General features: G+C 38.7%; 1 protein-coding gene across 1 annotated transcript in view; it reads left to right on the top strand.

Annotated features, from left to right (window-relative positions):
- Nucleotides 1–20,922, top strand: part of PLCL1 (phospholipase C like 1 (inactive)) — a 359,068-nt gene that overhangs the window by 311,273 nt on the left and 26,873 nt on the right. Inside the window, exons 4-5 of the mRNA XM_022567333.3 lie at nt 657–732; nt 2,794–2,903. Of these exons, the coding sequence (XP_022423041.2) occupies nt 657–732; nt 2,794–2,903 (186 nt within the window). The remainder of the gene's footprint in view (nt 1–656; nt 733–2,793; nt 2,904–20,922) is intronic.

Genomic DNA, 20,922 nt, shown 5'->3' with positions numbered 1-20,922 from the left:
TTTTCCCTACTTCACTCAGTATATTAATTACTTCTTGGTCTTTTTTCTTTCTACCCAAATGTGGAGGGCAGGGACACCATTTCAGCATTGTTGCCTACAAGCTCTGTGGAATTGCTGGTGAATATGACCCACAGTTCATTCTTGCCAATGGAGCTGGAGCCCTTCTCAACGAAGGACCAGGACTCCACCATCTTTGCACCACTTAAATCCAATTTGCCGACTTCACCGATGTGTCCTGTAGTTCTTTACCTCATCACTAGGTGATTCCCTGTTCTGATATCTCATTGCTGTTGTTCCAGTACCACTTGCCTTGATGTTGCAGTAACTTTGGGGCGACGGGATAAAATAAGAGGTGTTCATGAATGTGATCTGGGACTTAAAAAGAGTGTGTATGCATTTATTCAACAGTTATTGATTTGGCACCCATGGTGTGCCAGGCATATTACATAAGTGGAGCAACCATAAGGTAGGTGACTCTAGCTGGTGTTAGAGTGGATGGGGCTTGGAGCAGAGATCATCCTTCCCTCTCCCATCTCTTGTGGTTATGGCCAGGGTGCCCCATTACTGGCAGTTTCATGTGGGTCTTTATGTTGTCTTTCCAATGTGCCAGTTTAAGGATTTCTGACAACCACCTTTTTATGCTTATTTTGTGACAGATGATCCAAGAGAGCCGGTTTCTCATAGAAATGGCAGACACAGTCCAGGAAAAGATTGTGCAGTGTCAGAAAGCAGGTAACCTTCCCCCCTTGCCCCCATTTCGTTTAGAAACCATAATGATGATTTTTGGCAGACTTTTAAAGTTTAACTATACTTTGAGTTACACTGAAGCCTTTGTTTAGTACAGAAGAGATCTACGTGATAGTAGGTAGGTGGTCTTTGTGTATATAGAGGGGGTATCTGAAGATGTCTAGAGAGGTGAGGGTTTCTGAATTTACTTTTGTGATTTGGGAACCGATCAAAGCCTTTTTATTACTGATATGGAAACTGTGGTTTCACATTGCCCCTTAAGAAACACTATATTTTTACAGTTTGAACCATAATCTTGTTAACCTTCTAGGCTTTTGCCTCATTTACTTGTCCTCATTTTAGATTTGTTCCTTCTTTAAGGGTGGGATGGGTCACATGTCTCTGATGGCACATTGCTGTGTTTATTTACTTTCACTTCATCCACACCCCAGTACTTTTATCTCTGTTGGATCCATGTTCTCCCTGATCCACACACACACACATTAGTGATTGCAATAAGGAAGATGACACTGACAGTTGCTTGATATATATGTATCTGATACACTAAGCACATATGCTGTGTTATTTAGTCCTCATAACAACTCTGCAGTGTAGTCATCATTATATCCAGTCTAGAGATGAGGCATCTGAGATTCTGAGAGATTGAGCGAATTACCCCAAATCCCATATCAACACGTGGTAGAGGTGACCTTTGAACCCAGACCAAACTTTGAAAATGGTGCTCTTCGCTACTGATCTGGAGGCTTAAATGTTTCCATTGACAGGAAGCACGAAAATAATAACAATACGAAATACTTATATTATGCTCCTATGTACCGTGCACTACTTTGAGAGTTTTGTATGTGTTGACTCATTTAATCTTCACACAGTTCCATGAGGTCAATACTCTTGTTATCACCATTGCACCATTGAGGAGACTTAATGGCAGAGAGTTTCAGGGATTCGCTCATGCTCACGTAGCTAGTCAGTGGTAGAGCCAGAGTGTAGATCTGGGCTCTGCAGCCATGCTCTTACTATGTACTGGGCTTGTGATGTTAGCACCAGAAAAGTTAATGTGGTTTTAGGCTTCATTAATACAAGCCTAGTCACTAGAACTAGGAAGGTGATGGTAAAACCTTATGTCATGTGGGCAACTTCAATCCCATTTTGAGAACGATATTCCTGGATGTCATCCTTAAAGAGAAATTATAATAAGCTGAAACATGTTAGAATGTTTAATCTGGAGAAGGGAAAACTCTAGTAGACTTTATCCAACATCTTTCTTCAAATATTTAAAGGGCTGTACTGTGGAACAGAGATTAGACCTTGTTCTGAGGCTAGCTAGCACCAAGGAGTAGAAGTTTCAGGGAGACTGGTTTGATATCAGTCACAGCTTTCCAAAGATGGAATGAGCTTTCCAGAAGAAAGTGTGATTCCCATCTCTGAGGTGCTAAGACAAAGACTTAGGAGAGAAAGATGATGGTGAGGTTTTTTTATAGTATTCAAGCTTGGGGGAATGGTTTAGCTAAAAATAACTTTAAGGCCATTCCCAAATCTGACACATTTGGGTGTTTCCAGGAATGCTATTTTAAAAAAGCTTTTTATTTTTACTCAACGTTTACTAATTACCATTGTTATCTATGTGGGCTCCAGGCCTACTGTCAAGCCATATGGATGGTTCATAAGGCAAAGTAAGATATGTGCATCCTTCACATATGGTAGCCATTCACACATTACACCATTTTATATAAAAACCAGGCAGGGAACAAACAAGATGGATGCCACCTGTTGGAAGAATTTGCTTCTTAACTTCTCATGTCTTTGTCTATGGCCCCTTGCTGTTTAAAATCTAATTTAATCTAATGCATTGATTATTTTTAGTTTCCCTTTAAGGATAGCCATTTGGTGGTGATGAACAGAATGAGAAGGAGAATTCAATTTTGGGATTTAGAGATTATGAGAAGGACAGAAATGGGAAATTATATTTTTACTGATAATATTTTCACAATAAAATGCCTGTTTTTCTGAAATTTATACGAAGAATTCTCTTATGTTCTCTTTTTAAAGGGATGGAGTTCCATGAGGACCTTCATAATCTGGGGGCAAAAGAAGGCTTGAAAGGAAGAAAACTCAACAAAGCAACTGAGAGCTTTGCTTGGAACATTACAGTACTGAAGGTAAATGAAGTACTCAGGTGCCCCTTTGTCTTTATTTTTCTCCTCATCTCTCCAATGTGTAGAGAAGCATCAGTGGTTAAATATGGTGACTTGAATTTTTAATTAACACTTGACCTAATTAATTTGTGCTCTAAGTGACGGGAGATGCATACGGGGATTAACACACGGTTTGCCATAATAGGATAATGAGTTTTGTGGTGGAGGCAGAAGACAGCACGACCTAATTCTATTACCTGGTGTTTGTGTGTGTGTGGTTTACTCATGCTTCTAGTCAAGTCAATATGGCTGTTCTGGTTTGTGGAAAGAATAACACAAAATGTTGCTGGAGAAGGATCCAACACAAGTGACTCGGAAAAGCTTTCAACTACAGAATATCTGGAGCCATTTAGGATTATTTGATTTTAGGAAGAGTCTCTATAAATACATTTATTTTTGCAAAAATTTTGGAAGTCAGTTTTTTGAGATTATGATTTGCTCCACTGAAAACTAATTTTAGGACTTCAAAGTAAAGATGCCACTTTTCATATTTTGTTACATGAACGGACAAATGGTTTAGGCAGTTGGAATAGCTTATTCTTAGTGTGACGGAGAAAAACAGCTACAAACAAAATTAATAATCGCTGACATTTAAAGAACACTGCTGCGCCAGGCACTGTTTTACAAGGTTTATATGAATTAACATTTTAATACTTTCATTAACTCAATACTGTTATTATTCTCATTTTAAAAGTGAGAAAACCAAGGCACTGAAAACTTATGTATATTACCCAAGGTCACTCAGCTAGTAAATGGTGGAGCTGGAGTTTGAACCCAGGCAGTTGGCTCCAGAGCCTGCTCTACAGAGAGCACATGTTTATGTGAAAGTGCTAGGTGAACTGTAATACATATCACAAATGTTTATTAAAAATTCAGTCCACAAATATTTGTTAAGCTCCTACTATGTACTGGGCTCTCTGCTATGCACTGGGAACCCATGAAGAACAAAAGCGACACAGACCCTGACCTCGTGAGTTAACAGCCTGGGGGCAGGAGGTGGGGGGGCGGGGAAAATAGGTGTCATTTGCTTAAGAGGCAGGAACTATAGTGTTAATATAAAGAGGAGCTTGTTTTATAATACCTGAGTACAACATGGCAGTGTGAGCCCTGATACAGACGCTTTCTGTTCAGCGTGTTTTTATGTGGGCTCATTAATGTGCTGATCACTGAGAAAGGAGCTACAGACACAAATATCAAAAAAGTAATACCTGGGCCTCCAGAACTAGTCTACTAGGGGAGACAGACATGTGACTAATAGCAGCATTACTAATAGCAGCCATTATTCAACACTTCACATGTGACAAACACCCATGACTAAGTAGTTCATGTATGTTTCCTCCTTTCCTCTTCACAACAACTGTGTGACATTGCAGCAACTCATGCTGACCCTCTCCATCTCACAGATGAGGAAATTGAGGCTCGGGAAGGCTTTAGTTTCTTACCTTCAGCTAGTAGATGGCAGAACTGAGATGCTATATCATGCCCATCGTTCTAACCACTACCCTGTCCTCCTGCCTCCTGAAAGACTCAATCCACGTGACTGACTCCAGGCAGCCTAGTACAGGGGTGAGGGCACAGGCTCTGGGTGCAGACTGCCTGATAGCTGTGACGCTTTGGCCAAGTTATGTAGTCTCTCTGAGGGTGATAATAATACCTACACCCCAGGTTTTATAAGAATGAAATGAGATAATACATATAAAAATATCTAAGTCACAGTGCACAAAACTTGACATTATATCTATACCTATACTATTATTGTATATATATGCTATTACTTTTGCCAGAGTGAGGATGACCATTGGGATAAAAGTCTTTTGGTTCTTCTTAATTTAAATTTAAAAATCGACTAATTAATTTTTTTAAATTGAGGTATAATTGTTAGTTTCTTTGTTAACTTCTGACTGAAGCCCATTCACTGTTTTCTGAGGTTTGTTTGTGTGTTTGGTTTAGTGACAGGAACTGATTGCTAGATGGGGCCTAGCAAATGCTGTACAAATCATTCTCAGACAGATCTTTTGAAACAGAATCAATCTTCTATTATTTTAGCTCATATACCAGCTACTAGTACTTCAGCTTGAGCACTAGGAACTTAAACAAGAATAGTGAACTTCTCCAAACTTCTATTTCCCTTCTCTCCCCCATTGCGTTTAGTGGACCTGTTAATTATGTGCTCTTTCCCCAAGTGCTAAACAAATGACCTCCTTGGAATTTGAATTTTTAGCTGAGGCACAAAGAGACCAGGCTTTTTTGGAGGTTGTGTACTCTAGTGGTGCCTCTCTGAGAAGAGCCTCCTCTCTAAGGCTCTTCCTTTATTTCTTGTATCTTGGATCTGAAGTTCTTAGTTCCTTCTTTGTTCTCCAGTCTTCCTATTGATTTTCAATCTCCTAAAAATGCCCTTTTTCTTAAGTTTACTAGAGGCAATTTCCATTGCTTACAACTGGATGAATTAGTAACAACCACATTGGTAAGACATAATCACTGAAATAGTAGGATATGTCAAGGCTCACCTAAAAATTCTGCATTGCTTACTGAAAAGGTTTCCTTACGCACAATTTTTACAAGTACTCCTCGATATCTAGGGGAAGAGAATGATGATTGACCAATATTTGTCGAACATGTGCGTTCAAGTAGCTAAAATATTTAATTCCAATGCAATTTCCAACAAGTAAGGGAGGATCTACAAAAAATGAGAAATGTGTCCTCAGGAAAATGGTGGGTGGGCAGCATGGAGTGGTAGAAAGGGACATTGACTTTAAAGGAAATTGAGCTGAGACTAAAAAATAAATTCTTTAGTTTGTGTTTTCTGCAATTCAAAATTACATTGATCTGATATTAATATATGACAGAGAAGCTGGAGAAAAATTTTCAGAGACAAAGATGAATAGCTCTGCAATATAACAAACATGAATTATACTTACAGCGTCCAAATTTTCCAAGCTAGAAATGAGGATTTATAATCCAGTATTAGCACTATGCATGGGTCCAGAGTAGGGAATTGCTTAGCAGATCTTTTGCATCTCCCCACACTTTTGTCACATGCCAATAGCCAACTATTACAGTCATTTTCCTCCTCTTCCTTTCTTTCTCTTTCACTTCTGAGCATAAAATTGAAGCCTTTAAATAGCTTCTGTGTTCATTTGGGATGATATGATGATGCAGGTCTCAATGACTCAGTCTGCAATGTCTTTTCCGGATAATCATTGGACAAAGATAGCTCTATCTCATCCCACCCTCACTAATTAACTGTTCCTTCCATCTGTCTTTTCTCCATGCTGTCCTTCATAAAAGAGTTTTGTTTGGTTACTAGCATAATATTAAAACCTTACAATGAAAATTTTTCCTGTTCTTTACGTCTTCCAGAAAGAGATACTACAACTTCACCTGCACAGCCAGTTTATTGTAGTAAATTATTATCAACCTTGGAAGTATTTTGCTAACGAGAATTCTGAAGGTCTCTTGGAAAAGAGATATGATTTTATACTATATCACGGATAAAACGTAATGTATCATGAAGTGGAATTCACTTAAAATTTTGGACTCTATCCAGAATGATTTAATTCTTTAAGTACAAAAAGAATTTCATTAAAAGGTGGTCACACTTATAAAACCGAAACTAGTAAGAACCTGAGAGTAACATTTTAGTGAGTTTCCCAATATATATATTTCTAACTTGGCCTGTCGGCTAGTTTAAGGAACTAAATTCCATTATCTTAACATTTTCAAAAGTTTGATGAAAAAATCAATTCTCCAAGCTGGAGAAGTGTCCGGTAGAGATATATATAAAAAAAAATTGAAGAAATATAATTAATAAACATTTTATTATAATGGAAAAGCTATGAAGTAGGTGATCACTAGAGCTTACAAATAAATAAAAGGGTTAAGAAGTGGCTGACTTCTTATTTGTTCATGAATTTCATTGATTACTAGTTGAATGACGTGTTAAATAAATTATGAATAGACGATTTCTTCATCAATGGACACTTCTATTAATTGATGTGTATCTATACTTTCCCTAGATAGATTTCCAGCTTATAATTTAATGCATTTCATTGTATGCCACAAAAAACTGGGTCTTTTTTATAGATTTATGTTCAGTAGATATGACTAATCTTTTTCCATCTAATTTTTTGGCTTTCCATCACTGCTTAAGCTTTGCTCCTTCTGTTTTTATCTTGACAACATTTTCATTTTCCTTGGGAAGAGCAGAGTCTAAAGCTCCTTGGGTACTTGTGTTTCTAATTCAGACAGATTCTCTTGCTCAGTCCCTAAATTTCAGGCCCTCACATCTCTGGGGAATCTTGCTACATAAGGGAAGTTACATGGATGTTAGTAATATGCTTTCTGATAGAGCCTGCAAACACATCTGAAGTCTTTGCTCATTGTTGAGAGGCAGGAAAAGAAGGGAAACAAGATTATGGGCTAATGGGAAAAGAAGTATGAGAAGAGGCATCCATCTCTGAAAGACTGAGTGACAGAAAAAATGGGGTCACCCTCAGCAGAAGGACCGTAGATATTTTAAATCATTCTCTGAGATACTGTGTGTGTTGGGGGGATCCAACCAGGCTCTACTGGTGGCCATAGTGACTATGCCCCTGGGGGCTGCTCTGAGGTTATATAAAGAAGGAACATGTCCAGGGTCCTCCATGTCATCCACTGAGAAATTCTCCAATGGTGTTCTGTCAGCTGCTGGCTGTTGTTATAGTAGAGGCTGGAGAAAGGCTAGGTTTCTACCTGAGCCAACTCTTTCAGAAAAGAACAGCTACTTATGAAGTCTAGAAACAGACCTCCACTGACAACAATGCATTCATAATAAAGTATTCTTCATGTTGATGTTACTATCAATTATTAAGAAACATAAAGTGGTCAAGAGTACAGACTCTGGAGCCAGATACTTTCTAGCTGTGTGGTCTTGGGAAAATTTCCTTTTGTCTCTACGCTTCTGAATCAATTAGAATATGCCAGCTTGTGCTGTGGTAACAAAAATGAAAATCTCAGTGGCTTAAAACAATAGCTTATTTCTTGCTCACACTGTTTGCCTACCAGGGTCAGCAAGGGTCAGTTAGGAGCTCAGGCTAATGGGGACTCTACCTCAACTAATCCGTCTATAATCCTAGAGGTAGGGAAGCACAAATTGGTTTTAAACTTTTCTGCCAAGTAGTGTCACATGTCTCTTCTATTTAAATTTGACTGGCCAAAGTAAGTCAAATGGTCATATCTGACTTCAGTGGAGTTGGGAAAGTATATACTTCCTCAAGGAAGGGGAGCAGATGTTGGTGAATATAATCGAGTAGTGACAGGTTCCTCAGCTATATCCACCTTTAGTCATAGGACTAAATGAATTAATGTCTGTAAAGTGGTATCTGAGATATAAGAAATGCTATGTAAGAGTTTGTAGGCATTCAGTGCTTGCAGTGAGCAGTTAAGTGATTTTCACACAACATATTAGGTAATCTTAAGGGTCACCCTGTAAAGTTCCTATTATTATACTCATTTTACAGATAGGAGAACTGAGACTTGAGAGGTTAAGTAACCTTCCTGTTGGCATACGGGTACTGAGTGACGGAGCAAGGATCTAACTCCAAAGCCCGTGCTGTTAGCCCATTATGCTAAGTTGCCAGAGTATATATAGCCCCATAATAATGATGGCTTGTATTAACTGAGCACTCTCTGTGTCTCAAATATTATACTAAGCGCTTTATTATCTTCATCCAAGAGGGTGAGTGTCCTGTTCAGCTAACATGAGTATTCCAACCCCCTTGACAGCGTATTCCTACAATGCAGGACAGTACTTTGAGAGAGTGTAGCTTGGGAACATCAATTCTCCTTGTTCTGACACTACATTCATCAAGCAACTCTGTTCTCAACTTGGCTTCCCAAGCACACTTTTCCAGTGAAGATGGAATGAGTTGATCAAGTGACATAAGTAGTCCCATCTGCCTGGCTGTCTCTTTGTAAATGAGTCAGTGAACTTCCTTTTTTTTAATCAGTCCATCTCCTATGAGCTTGGTTAGCGTGAATCAGCTCCCCAGGGCCTGATCACTGCCGAGTGATTGGATGCAACTGAGCCCCTGGACAGATACCACTGAGGTTAAGAAAACAAAACAAAATAACAACAAAAATACAAAAGCAGAAGGCCAGATCCTGGACCCACCTTGAGAACCCAGGGAAAGATGGGGGGTAAATATCTCAATGAATCATCGAGACAGCCCCCTGTTTCTCTTGGACAGCTCTACTCTTTATTGGCTTTTAGTCTAGCTGTTGCCAGCCTCCGCATCTTGATGAGACAGAGGAAACTTAAGAGCCGTGCTGCCAGCAAAAACTTTGCAAAGATCATACTCCTGTTCATATTCCTTCCTTCGCCCAGCCTCTACAGCCTCAGTTCTTCCTCTCAGAGCCTCCATCTTTCCTGTATCATCTAAGCTGTCAGAGCAGAAGTCCTGGAATCTTCTTCCTTTGAATAACAAACCTGAGTTGATTTAGAAGTGAGGTGAAGTCCCTATAGGTAAATTCCTCAGGTTTCACTAAGAAAGGAGCCTCCTGAGTGGCAAAGCTGAGGAGCCTTTAAGTCACCGATCTTGAGAAGCAAGGTTCAAAGTGTTTAAACAAAGTTTTAAATTCCATTAAGTCTAAGGAAAATACTTCCTAGTGATACATATAAAATAACAAATTCTTGGGCTGTGAATTCCCATCTGTGTTACCTTAGAATTATGTAAGGGTTTAGACCTATAGAAAGTTGGACTGTGAGTCTAGGAATCTGCAACTGATAAATATAATTTTTAAAAATTATCTTCTCTGGGGCTAGATTTTCTCACCTAAAAATAAGATGAGACTGTATGACTGCTGGAATCCTTACCCATCTTTACATTTTATGATTGTATGTTATTTTCAGTCTTTTTCTATGGCTAAACTACATTACATTCATAAAGACATTGATCCTTTTGTCACTAAACCTATCAATAACATAAATCTTTCTGCTTATATATCTTCTCTGTTATGTCTTGCTCCGACCACTTTTTTTAAAACCCATGACACTATAAAACCCTAATTATACTCAGTTTCTATCCTTACTTCCCACAGTCTCCCACTATTATCCCTCCTACTGTTACCGAACCCAGGATTAGCTGCTCGCTGCTCAAAAGCCAGTAATTCGAGAGGCAAGTGTCAATAGAAAGGAAAGGTGCTTTAATCAGAAAAGCCAGCAGTCTGGGGAGAAGGTGGACTGGTGTCCTGAGACCAACTCTGAAGATTTTGCTCTGCCATGATGGTTTTTTAAGGGAAAATGGGGGGGAAGTATCTCAGTGAATCATCGAGATAGGAGGTTGGGTCATCGTTCTCCACTGTGTGCAGTCCATCTGACTTTTCAAATGTTATCTTGCCAGAGTGATCTGCCTGCAAGATTGCTTAGGGGGACTTTGGGGTAGAGGGCTAAACATTCTTTAAGTACTTAATTTTTCTTTCTTCTTTTTATCTATGAGAAATATCAACAGGTTAGGCAAGGCATGGTGTGCATTCGGGAAAGTGTAAGTCAGGAGTTAGTTTCAATTGCTTAGTGATCTCATTCCTATAATTACGTTCTTTTACAGTTAGAAGGGAACAGAAATGGGCAAACAGGAAAGGGGCAAAAGAGATGCTTTTAATTCCTCGCTGTCAAACATCATTCCATTTTTATGGGATTGGGGTGAAGGTCCATCTTCTGTAACTTCTTTGTGCTGACATAGGGTGCTGTAGTCTCAGAGTGAAAGTGTCAACATGGGTCTGTAGCATCTCTTTGCTGACAATTTTAGTTGCCTGCTTACATATATGGGCAGAGCAAGCTACAATTATTTTGATGCCCACAAAGATATAGATTATTATGAGCAATAATGTTAATCCCATTCTCTTGCCAGTTCTTGGAATTGTGCTAGCCATAGATTCAGTATTGCTCAAGATGGATCAGCTTATGTCATGCCTTCTAGTGGTAGTTACGGTATCTGTAAAACGACTCAGGAATTTGCATCAGACACTGAGTCTGTGACTCTATTGTCCTAATCATTAACTATTCAAACCTGCTTTTTTGTGACTCTGGGAGGCCTGGGAGACTTCAGCTTTTCTACCAACAAGAGGCAGAGGACATAGAGGGGCTTTTGTACTTGGTGGGGTTGTGGGGAGCCTGCAGGGTTCTGCTTGGTTCCGCTACTGCTGTCTTCTCCCTTCCTGACTGATTTTTCCAAATAAGATGGTCTCTACCTACCATCTTGTTGGGAATTTTTTCTGATTTTTTTTTTATTGTGGTAAAATACATAAAACATAAAATTTACCATCTTAAGCATTTTTAAGTTCGGTGGTACTAAATATATTCATAATGTTGTGCAACCGTCATCCCATCCATCTCTAGAACTCTCCTCATCTTGTAAAACTGAAACTCTGTATTCATTAAACAATAACTCCCCGTTGCCCCCTCCTCCTCAGCCCCTGGAAACCACCATTCTACTATCTGTCTCTGATTTTTGACTACTCAAAGTACATAATATAAATTGAGTAATGCCTTTTTAAGGCTGAATAATATTCCATTGTATATAAATACCATATTTTGCTTATCCACTCATCTGTTGATAGACACTTGGACACTTCCATGTTTTAGCTTTTGTGAATAATGCTGTTGTGAACGTGGGTGTACAAATATATCTTTGAGACCCTGATTCTAATACTTATAGATATATACCCAGAAGTGAAATTGTTCGATCATGTGGTAATTCTATGTTTTTTTTTTTTTTGAGGAACCACCATACTGTTTTCCACATCAGCTGTTCCATTTTACATTCCTACCAACAGTGCACAAGAATTCTGATTTCTCCAAATTCTCACCAACACTTATTTTCTGTTTTTTTGATAGTAGCCACCCTAATGGGTATGAGGTGGTATATCACTGTAGTTTTGATTTGCATTTTCCTAGTGATTAACGATGTTAAGCATCTTTTCATGTGCTTATTGGCCATTTGTATATCTTCTCTGGAGAAATATCTATTCAAGTCCTTTGCCCGTTTTTGAATTGGGTTACCTGGGGTTTTTTTGTTATTGAGTTTTCTAAGTTCTCTATATATTCCGAATATTAATCCTTTATCAGATATATGATTGGCAAATATTTTATCCCATTCTGTGGTTTGCCTTTTTACTCTAATGATACTGTCTTTTAATGCATAAAGTTTAAAAATTTTCATGAAGTCTTATTTGTCTATTTTTTCTTTTGTTGCCCGTGCCTTTGGTGTCATATCCAAGAAATCATTACCAAATCCAATGTCATGAAATTTTGGCCTATATTTTCCTCTAAGAGTTTTATAGTTTTAGTTCGTAATTTAAGCCTTTGATCCATTTTGAGTTAATTGTTGTATATATTGTAAGGTAAGGGCCCAACTTCATTCTTTTGCATGTAGATATCCAGTTTTCTCAGCACCATTTGTTGAAAAGAATATTCTTTCCCCATTGAATGGTCTAGGAACCCTTGTCAAAAATCATTTGATCATATTTATGTAATGGTTTATTTCTGGGTTGTCTATTCTATTCCATTGGTCTATGTGTCTGAGTTTATGCCAGTACCACACTGTTTTGATTACTGTAGCTTTGTCAGTTTTAAAACCATGAAATATGGGTCCTCCAGCTTTGTTATTCTTTTTCAGGATTGTTTTGGCTATTCAGGGTCTCTTGAGATTCCATGTGAATTTTAGGATAGGTTTTTCTATTTCTGCAAGAACGTCATGGGGATTTTGATAGGGATTGCATTGAATATATAGATTGCTTTTGGTAGTATTGACATCTTAACAATATTGTTTTCCTGTTGGGAATTTTTGCAAACAGAGTGATATTTTATTCTTTCTTTTGTTCTTCAAGGCCATCCTGCAGTGAAAATACTCAATAAACAGTATAGAGGTTCTAATAATTAAAGTCAGTTTATAATTCACAGAAGTTCTTCTACTCTGGAATTATAGATTGTAGTCTGTTAAACTCCATAGGTTAAGTGCTCTATAGTAAAAAGCAGAGTGTACAGAGTGGACCATATAAGTAGTCACTACCTTAACATGTACTTGTCTGTCTGTTCACCTATCCAGCCAGCTAGCTATGTATCTATCTACTCAAAGACTTACCTGTCAACCTAAAGAGTTTCCTACATTGTTAGGTTAAGTGTGCCTAATAGCTAGTGGAAGGAATGTTGTGTATTGACCTAGTATATATCTTCTCTAAGTTACATTTATTTAAAAATTTTTCGGTTTATTTAAAAATGTATTTTAATTATTTGGCCTGTTAAATGTTTTTAAAATAATATTTTAATTTTGGTGAGCAGTTGTGGTACTTGTCATGCTGGAAATGTTTGGTAACTGCAACTGGGAAAGGCAAAACAGTGATGATGCCAAAATTGAGGATCTGATTCTAGTGGCAGCCGGTTTAGTCTCACTCAACTTAGCAAGCCTAGACTCACTTGTAATCTCAGCCAGCTGCCTTACAATGCATGTCATTTTATCATCAGGGAGAAGGTGGCAGGTGAGAGAGAATGAATGGATAAGTACTAGAAAAACAACTCTGATCTCATGTGTCAGTACCATTATCTTTACACCCAAAAGAAAATATTATTAGGCCTTAAGAAGAGTATGCCTTTAGAAGGCATAGCATCTATTCCAGGGGTTTTATAAGCTAAGTTTGAGGTATTTATACTCAGACTAGGGGTTTGAAAAGGTACTCCTAGACACATTTTTAGAACCTTGTTATTGTTTGGCTTATTAGTACAGAATAAAGATCTTTTACTCCATCGCAAGAAGTTGATTTAATTTATTTCCACTTTAACATTTATAAATAAGAAGGTGCACAACATAAAAGAGGCCTCTAATCCATAAATTAGCAAATAGCAATTTTGGGCTTTTTTTGGGTAAAACCACATTCATATATTCAGTAAATACCTATAAGCCCCTATTGGGTTCTGAGTTCTATGCCTAAGAATGTACCCATGAATAAAAACATGGTCTCATGGGGCCATGAGACCCATAGTTGGGGCTGTCATTAATAATCACACACTGCATATTATATTCGTCACTGTGATGAGTGCTGTGAAGGAGAAGTATGAGAATGTGTAATGGGATTTGACCTAATGGGAGGTCAGGGAAGTCTTCCATGAGGAAGTACCAGTTGAACAGGGAGTAAATATCTTTAGCCTTTCATGGATTCCAAAACCCTGCCTTATATCTTGATACTTGAGTGTGGTTGCCAAAACAATCTGAAAATAATGGTGAAAAGAAAACAAATCAAAATAAAAATGTGGTAGACATCCTCAACTTGGTCTGTGGAGTTCTAAAATGCCTGCCTCGCTCATTACCACTCATTAGCATCATAGCTAATTTGTTACTATATCAAATCTGGTCATGAGTCATATAGTTAATTACATGTGAATTTAATCATCTATCTCCTAAAATATGATCTGCAGCAACATTCTCTGTCCATGTGTATCCATAAAATTCATTTGACAGCTTGTAGTTGTAGAGGAGGATGTTTAAAGGTTGGTTTTTGAGAGATTTCTGTGATTTAAAGCTGAAAAGATGCAGAGAGAGCATTATAGAATATGCAGTATGAACTGTATTAGTGTTAAAAAAGTAAAGTCTTTTTTTAAAGAGTATAATTAATGCATGTATAATAATAAAAAATCACAAATCTAAAACGTTATTCCAAACAGCCCTTGTCCAACAATATAGGAGGGCTCAGATGGAAAGTTAATGCTTCTTAGCAATAAGCAGGCTGGTTACATGGTGTCTAGATTTCTGTCTAGGGTGGCTGCGTCCCAGCTGTGTTGCCTAGGAGTTTAGTATAGATAAAAGCCAGGCTGTTGATATGATTATGGAAGCACAGACCGCTTTACTTTATCTCCAGTAGAACTAAATTTAGTGTCTCTTGGGGGGGTCCATTTCTTTTCAGATGAAAGCTGCACTTCATAATGATTTTGAATAATTCAAAAATGGCAGAATCCAAATGAATAGATGCATCATAGACTTCGCTCCAACTTGTGAGGTTATGGAAGGTCTTGCTTTTCTTGCAGGAAAATTTTTTTTTTTTTTTTTTTTTTTTTGCGGTACGCAGGCCTCTCACTGCTGTGGCCTCTCCCGTCGCGGAGCACAGGCTCCGGACGTGCAGGCTCAGCGGCCGTGGCTCACGGGCCCAGCCACTCTGCGGCATGTGGGATCTTTCCAGACCGGGGCACGAACCCATGTCCCCTGCATCGGCAGGCGGACTCTCAACCACTGCGCCACCAGGGAAGCCCAGGAAAACTTTTTTTAGAGAAAATATGTTTCTTACACACAGAGTCTTAGTCTAAGGTGAGTTTGATGTCCTTACTCTGTTAACTATTTTCTTCAATTATATGTGGAAAGAAAACATTGGTAGCAAAAGTGCTTCATTCTAATTTCTTATATAGCCCTTTTAGGTTTTTCAGACACAAGCTCCTCTTCTTTCCTTGTTACTCTAGGGAGAAGAAAATGGGATACATCTATCTAATTTCCTCATTCTTAACCCAAATCAGAGCAGCGTGAGCTCACTACTCTGAATGTATATGTAAGTGTGGTGTGTGCATTGTCAGGTAAAGACAAACCCAGATTTAGGTAAAGAGAGATATTATTTAAAAGGATTATTGCAGTATGGGGAAGGGGACCATTGCAGTAAATAGGGAGAATGATCCTTCCATAAAATCTGTAAGCTTCTTAAAGGTCAGACAAAAACAATTTTTCTTTTACTGGAAGGGGCAAACAAGGCTAGAATAACCAAGTCTGGGGAAAGGGTGGCTGAGTGGTATGATCCTGAGAGGCCATTAAGAAGGGGCTGAATGCTGACTCAGGCTGGGGAGAGGGTCGAAGATCGGGGCCTGAAGGGAGGAGAGAAGCTTAACTTAAGTTTGGCTCAGTCAGGGAATTGTATTTTGTCCAAATTGGTTAATGTATTTTGTCCAAATTGGTTAATGGGTACAAACAGTTCAGCTAATCATTTCCGAAAGGGAACTTGGAGGATCTGTGTCTGGCATAGGTAAACAAGGAGGGCATCCATGAGTCTTATCTAAGTCACATGGGGAAGGGTGGCTCTGGGCAGTAAGCCATTCCCTGGAACGCAAAATGCTGGGGTTTCTTAACCATCCCTGTTTTCCAAGAACATAGGGCTCGGATAAAGTTTAACATTGTCAACATACACACATACATATAGAAATATGTGTATAAGAAATGTTATAGTGTGTGTGTGTGTGTGTGTGTGTATGTATACACACACACACACATATATATATACATATCTGTAAATATTAATGTGTAAAGAACATTTTAGGGTAAGAATAATGAAATTAGATGTTACTCTTTTAAAGCCATATTGAAAAGATCATACTTTCCCTCAATCCAGAAGTGATTATCTTCCAGTTTAGTTAGACTTCTCTTATTTTAAGTAGATCTAGTGTGCTCAAATATACAGCATGTATGAGATTACATATTCATAGTAACAGACTGGCGTTGGGGGTGGAGGGATTTTTTTCTCCTTTATTTCCCGCTTCTTGTAAAACAATTTTCTATTTTTAAATCACTCTGCATATATTAGTGATACTTTAAGCATCTATAATAAGTGGAGGTACCTTTTCACTAACACAGAATAATTAGGAACTGAATTTCCCATTTAAGGAAAAATCCATGGCTTTATGAGAAGATTAGTTACAGATTTTTTGAAAAAGAAATATCTTTGGATTTTTAAAACTAAGTTTAGTTTATTTAGGTTCATAAAAAAATCTACACGTAACTGTTCAGAAAAGTATTTGAATAAGAAAGAAACACTTATCATCATTATCGTTACAATCATCATATTAATGTTTTGAAAGAAGATAATTTTGGAAAGGAAAAGACTCCCTGTCACAGAACTATGACTTAAAATTGAGTCTTCAACTTTTTCATTATCATATGATTTTATGGAAAGGTTATCAAATTATTAGGTAGAAACTACTTGCTTTCAGAGATAAAAAAGTATAGGTTTCTTTCTAGCTAAAGAGAATCGTTCACTCTACAACAAAATACACTAACCCCTTCTGATTTGGTTTGTAAATCTGCCACGACAAAGCTATGTCTTCTAAAATTAGCCAAACTCTTTGAGTGTTTATTTAAGATACTATTCTCAATGGAGTTTTGAGTCAATGGACTCAGGGATGGAAAGTTCTTAAATTACTTCACAATGTATTCCAGGATAAAAAGATTGCAATCCAAATCTCTCAGAGGTACCCTTTAACCAACTAGAATACCCTAGATCTCCCAGTTGTCTGCTACTCAGCAGCTGACATTATGGAAAAACTAGAATTAAATGGGTTTGTAAATCCTGTTGCCTGAGAAGTATTAATCTTGTGGGCCAAAAAAGAAGTTCCTGATCAATTCCTAACAAATCTAGTTTCAGAAAGTTGAGCTTTTTTCCTCAAACATGCATTAAGAGATGTATTTCTCACATACATTTGAAATACACAAGATGCCTTAAAATTATGGCCTGGGTTTCAGCAGCCATTTCTGATTGCTTTGGGTCAGAAATATGGGTTTGTCTCACTGCAATTTTCTACTTCTCCAGATTGAATTGAGCTTCACTTTTTCTTTCTAAAGCAAAAATATAGAGAGAGGGAAGGTTGAAAGTTTTAGAATTACTCGTGCTCTCTGGTGGGTACATTACTGAATCAGTAGTTTATTCCTTCAGACTGCTTTGATGAGTACATTTTGAACATCATGGAAAAGTCATATTGATGTTTGAGAGCTATAGACAGTTTATTTGCTGGTGAAATCATGGCTAGTTGCACATGACTTCCTCATTCCTTTATCTTCCAGATGGTTCTTTACACTTATTAAAAATGTTGGAGGAAACAGACTCTTTTGTTTATTGTGGACTTGATATCAACAAAGAAACTGATACCCCAGCCTGCTAAAAAATGAAGCTGGCATGTAAATGCTTGTGTATGAAAAGTGTGTTTTAATTGTAGCTATGGCTTAATATTAAGTCTGAATAAATGAGACTAAAGATTCTTAACAATGTATATTGTGTATCCTCTGAGTCAGCCTATAGAGTCTTTTTATGCAATCTGAAACCAGAGAGGGAAAAACCAGCAACTTCCTTCCTCTTCTCTTTTATCTATAACACATTTTTGTCCGGGAGAGGAAGAATACCATTGAAAGAAACAATTATGTGTATATATAGTGTGTGCTGCTGTGTGTGTGTGTGTGTGTGTGTGTGTGTGTGTATGTGTGTTATAACATAGCCCCCTGACAGACACTTATATTAAACAATCCATTTACTAACCTCACTCATTGTAAGCTCTGTAATAATACATGTAGATATAATAATAATATTGGAGAAATGACATCTCTTCTGAGTTTTTGGTTATCTAAAAGTATCCTCAGTTGTTCTTGTGAAAAACGTAAAAGTGTATAACAATATGATAATTACAAACATTGCCAGGGTGGAAATTCCATTTCTGAATTCTGGAAAGTACTGTCTTAGCCTACTAAATTACAGTTATATCACTCAGACTGAATCATTTCTGTCATCCTTCACTTACCAACCACCAACATACAGATTATTGGGTTCGTCTCAGAAACATCTTATTCTTGAACTTCCTCTCTGGTCAGAGGGAAAGGGAGCAAATAGTAAAGTGATTACCACTGTTTTTACCCTTTAAATAACTGCTCCTGGGAAGGTCATTTCCTTTGGCTCCTTTGTCAAGGATACCCAGGAAGAGTTTTCACAGGAGACTCTGAACTACAGCTGGCCTCCATAATTAATCACATGAGACTTTATGAATTTCAGTGAAGTTAAATATCAGTATAACTAAAATTATCTTCCTTGAGCTCTTGATTGCACATTTCTACACCAGCATAGTTTCCTTTTTGCAACCCAAGGTTTAACAATCTGATCCTTGAATGGGTCAGAGCTGCTATGCAGTAATATTACCGTACGAGTTGTGTACTACACAGCTCTAGGGGGCGCCATTCCCTTTGAGCCTATGTGAATGATGCCTTCTGGATTTGTCACATAGCTGCCATGAAATGGTCAATGTAATCATTTTTCTGTCTCTAGACTTCTGTTTTCCATGAAGTTTTGGGGGAGTGTCCTTAAGTATTTATTACTTATATTAATTTTATTTATTGCCTACTACAGTGATTTTTCCTACTAAGATTTACATTTGGGAGAAGTCTTTAGTAATTTCCAAGGATCCATGCGCAGTGTGTGTCTTCTTGTGAACCTGCCACTTAATTTGTCTGTTGAAGCACAGTAGAGAAGCTCAACAATCCAGAGTATTAGATACATCAGGTGAGGAAATTTCATTTGTAGCTTAGCTAGGTCTTAACTTTAATTGGTTTTGACAACCAAACTTGGTTGATTCCATTTGTAACTCCAGATGACAGAAACAAGAGGCATTGGAAAAATAATATCCAATCCTCTTTTCAAGTCTAATACAAGCTTGTGAGAGAAAATTTAATTAATATTTTTTTAATCTTCAGGAAAGAATGCTCCAAATTCATTTAAGAGGATTAAAAAACACAAACAAGCTTTTTTTTTGCAGTACGCGGGTCTCTCACTGTTGTGGCCTTTCCCGTTGCGGAGCACAGGCTCCGGATGCGCAGGCTCAGCGGCCATGGCTCACGGGGCCCAGCCGCTCCGCGGCATGTGGGATCCTCCCGGACCGGGGCACGAACCCGCGTCCCCTGCATCGGCAGGCGGACTCTCAACCACTGCGCCACCAGGGAAGCCCCCAAACAAGCTTTTTTCACGGCCCAAGTAGACTTGAGTGAGAGAAGTGTTTTTTGATGTTTGCCTGTCAGCCATAGGAACGACTTCTAAGTTCTTGGCCTGGTTAGAAGGTCCAGTGTGATGGGGCCTCTGTACAGCTCTGCACCTCCACGTTTCATGCTCCCACTCTCCCACAGTTCTGTGGCTCCTGGACCTACTGGGCAGTTTCAGGACTCTGTGCCTTCGCACATGCTGTTCCTGCCAGTTGTAACGTTCTTTCTGTCCTCGGTCACCTGCCCAGCTCCGCCTCATCACTCAGTCCAGCACAGGGTCATCTATGACTTTTCTACGGAAGCTTTCCCTGCTTTTTGCTCTCCATGCCCCCATTCTTCAACTTCCAACAAAACCACATCATCTTCCTTTTAGAAGTGCTGTGTCTGTAGCTGATACACAATCTCACTCTTGTATGGTAAGGATTTGTTCCCATGTCTTTTCTCGTAAGAGGTTGCGCTCCTTCAGGGCTGGGCCTGTGCCTCACTGTGGTGCTGAGCTTGAGCTGAGAACACAGAGGATTACAGAAGCTAAGCAGCTTGTTCAAGAGAACATAAATGACTAGGAAGCAGCAGAGCTCGATGAGGACCTCCATCTGTGTGACTCCAAAGCTTGTTCTTCACGTCCCCAGTCATGGTGTCCAAGGTCACCACTTGATGCCTGTGTGCCAGTTGGGGAGCTGGGTGTTTCTGCAGTTCTTGGCAGCTCCATTTCCTCATGGGGTTGGCCTATTGTCCTCTTGCTTCCTCTTCCTACTGCTGGGGAGTGTCGTTTTCCCTGGCCTATTCCTCCCCATCGTTTCTGACCAGGGCATCCTGTCTTCACAGAACACAGGCAGGCACCCATGGGCACTAGATTGGTCATTTGGCTTTAGCTTTTTCTCTCAGGAGGCCCACTGCCCACTTTTACTTTTCTCATCCCCCAGGTACTCATGTACTCTCCGTCCGGCAACTAGTGACTATTCTCAGGTTGTTTATAGAGTCACACAGTTTTCCAGATCACTGCTTCAGCTACTTCCAGCCGTTTTCCTCAGTTCATGCCATGTAAATGAAGTGTGCACGCACGTACACAAATATTCCGAGTACACATTACAGAATCTTTTTGGTGGGCCTATTCTACGTTTTACAACTAGTTCCCCCATTCAGTTTTTTATTATTGCAATAGAAGCAGCGGGTGGTATGTTGTCAAGATGTAT

This window comes from Delphinapterus leucas, chromosome 8 (assembly GCF_059928025.1).
Source record: "Delphinapterus leucas isolate spDelLeu-1000000601 "Yukka" chromosome 8, BTC_Dleu_Yukka2, whole genome shotgun sequence".
Taxonomy (NCBI): Eukaryota; Metazoa; Chordata; class Mammalia; order Artiodactyla; family Monodontidae; genus Delphinapterus; species Delphinapterus leucas.
Note: the sequence above shows the minus strand (reverse complement) of the source record. Positions and strands in the feature narration are given on the sequence as shown.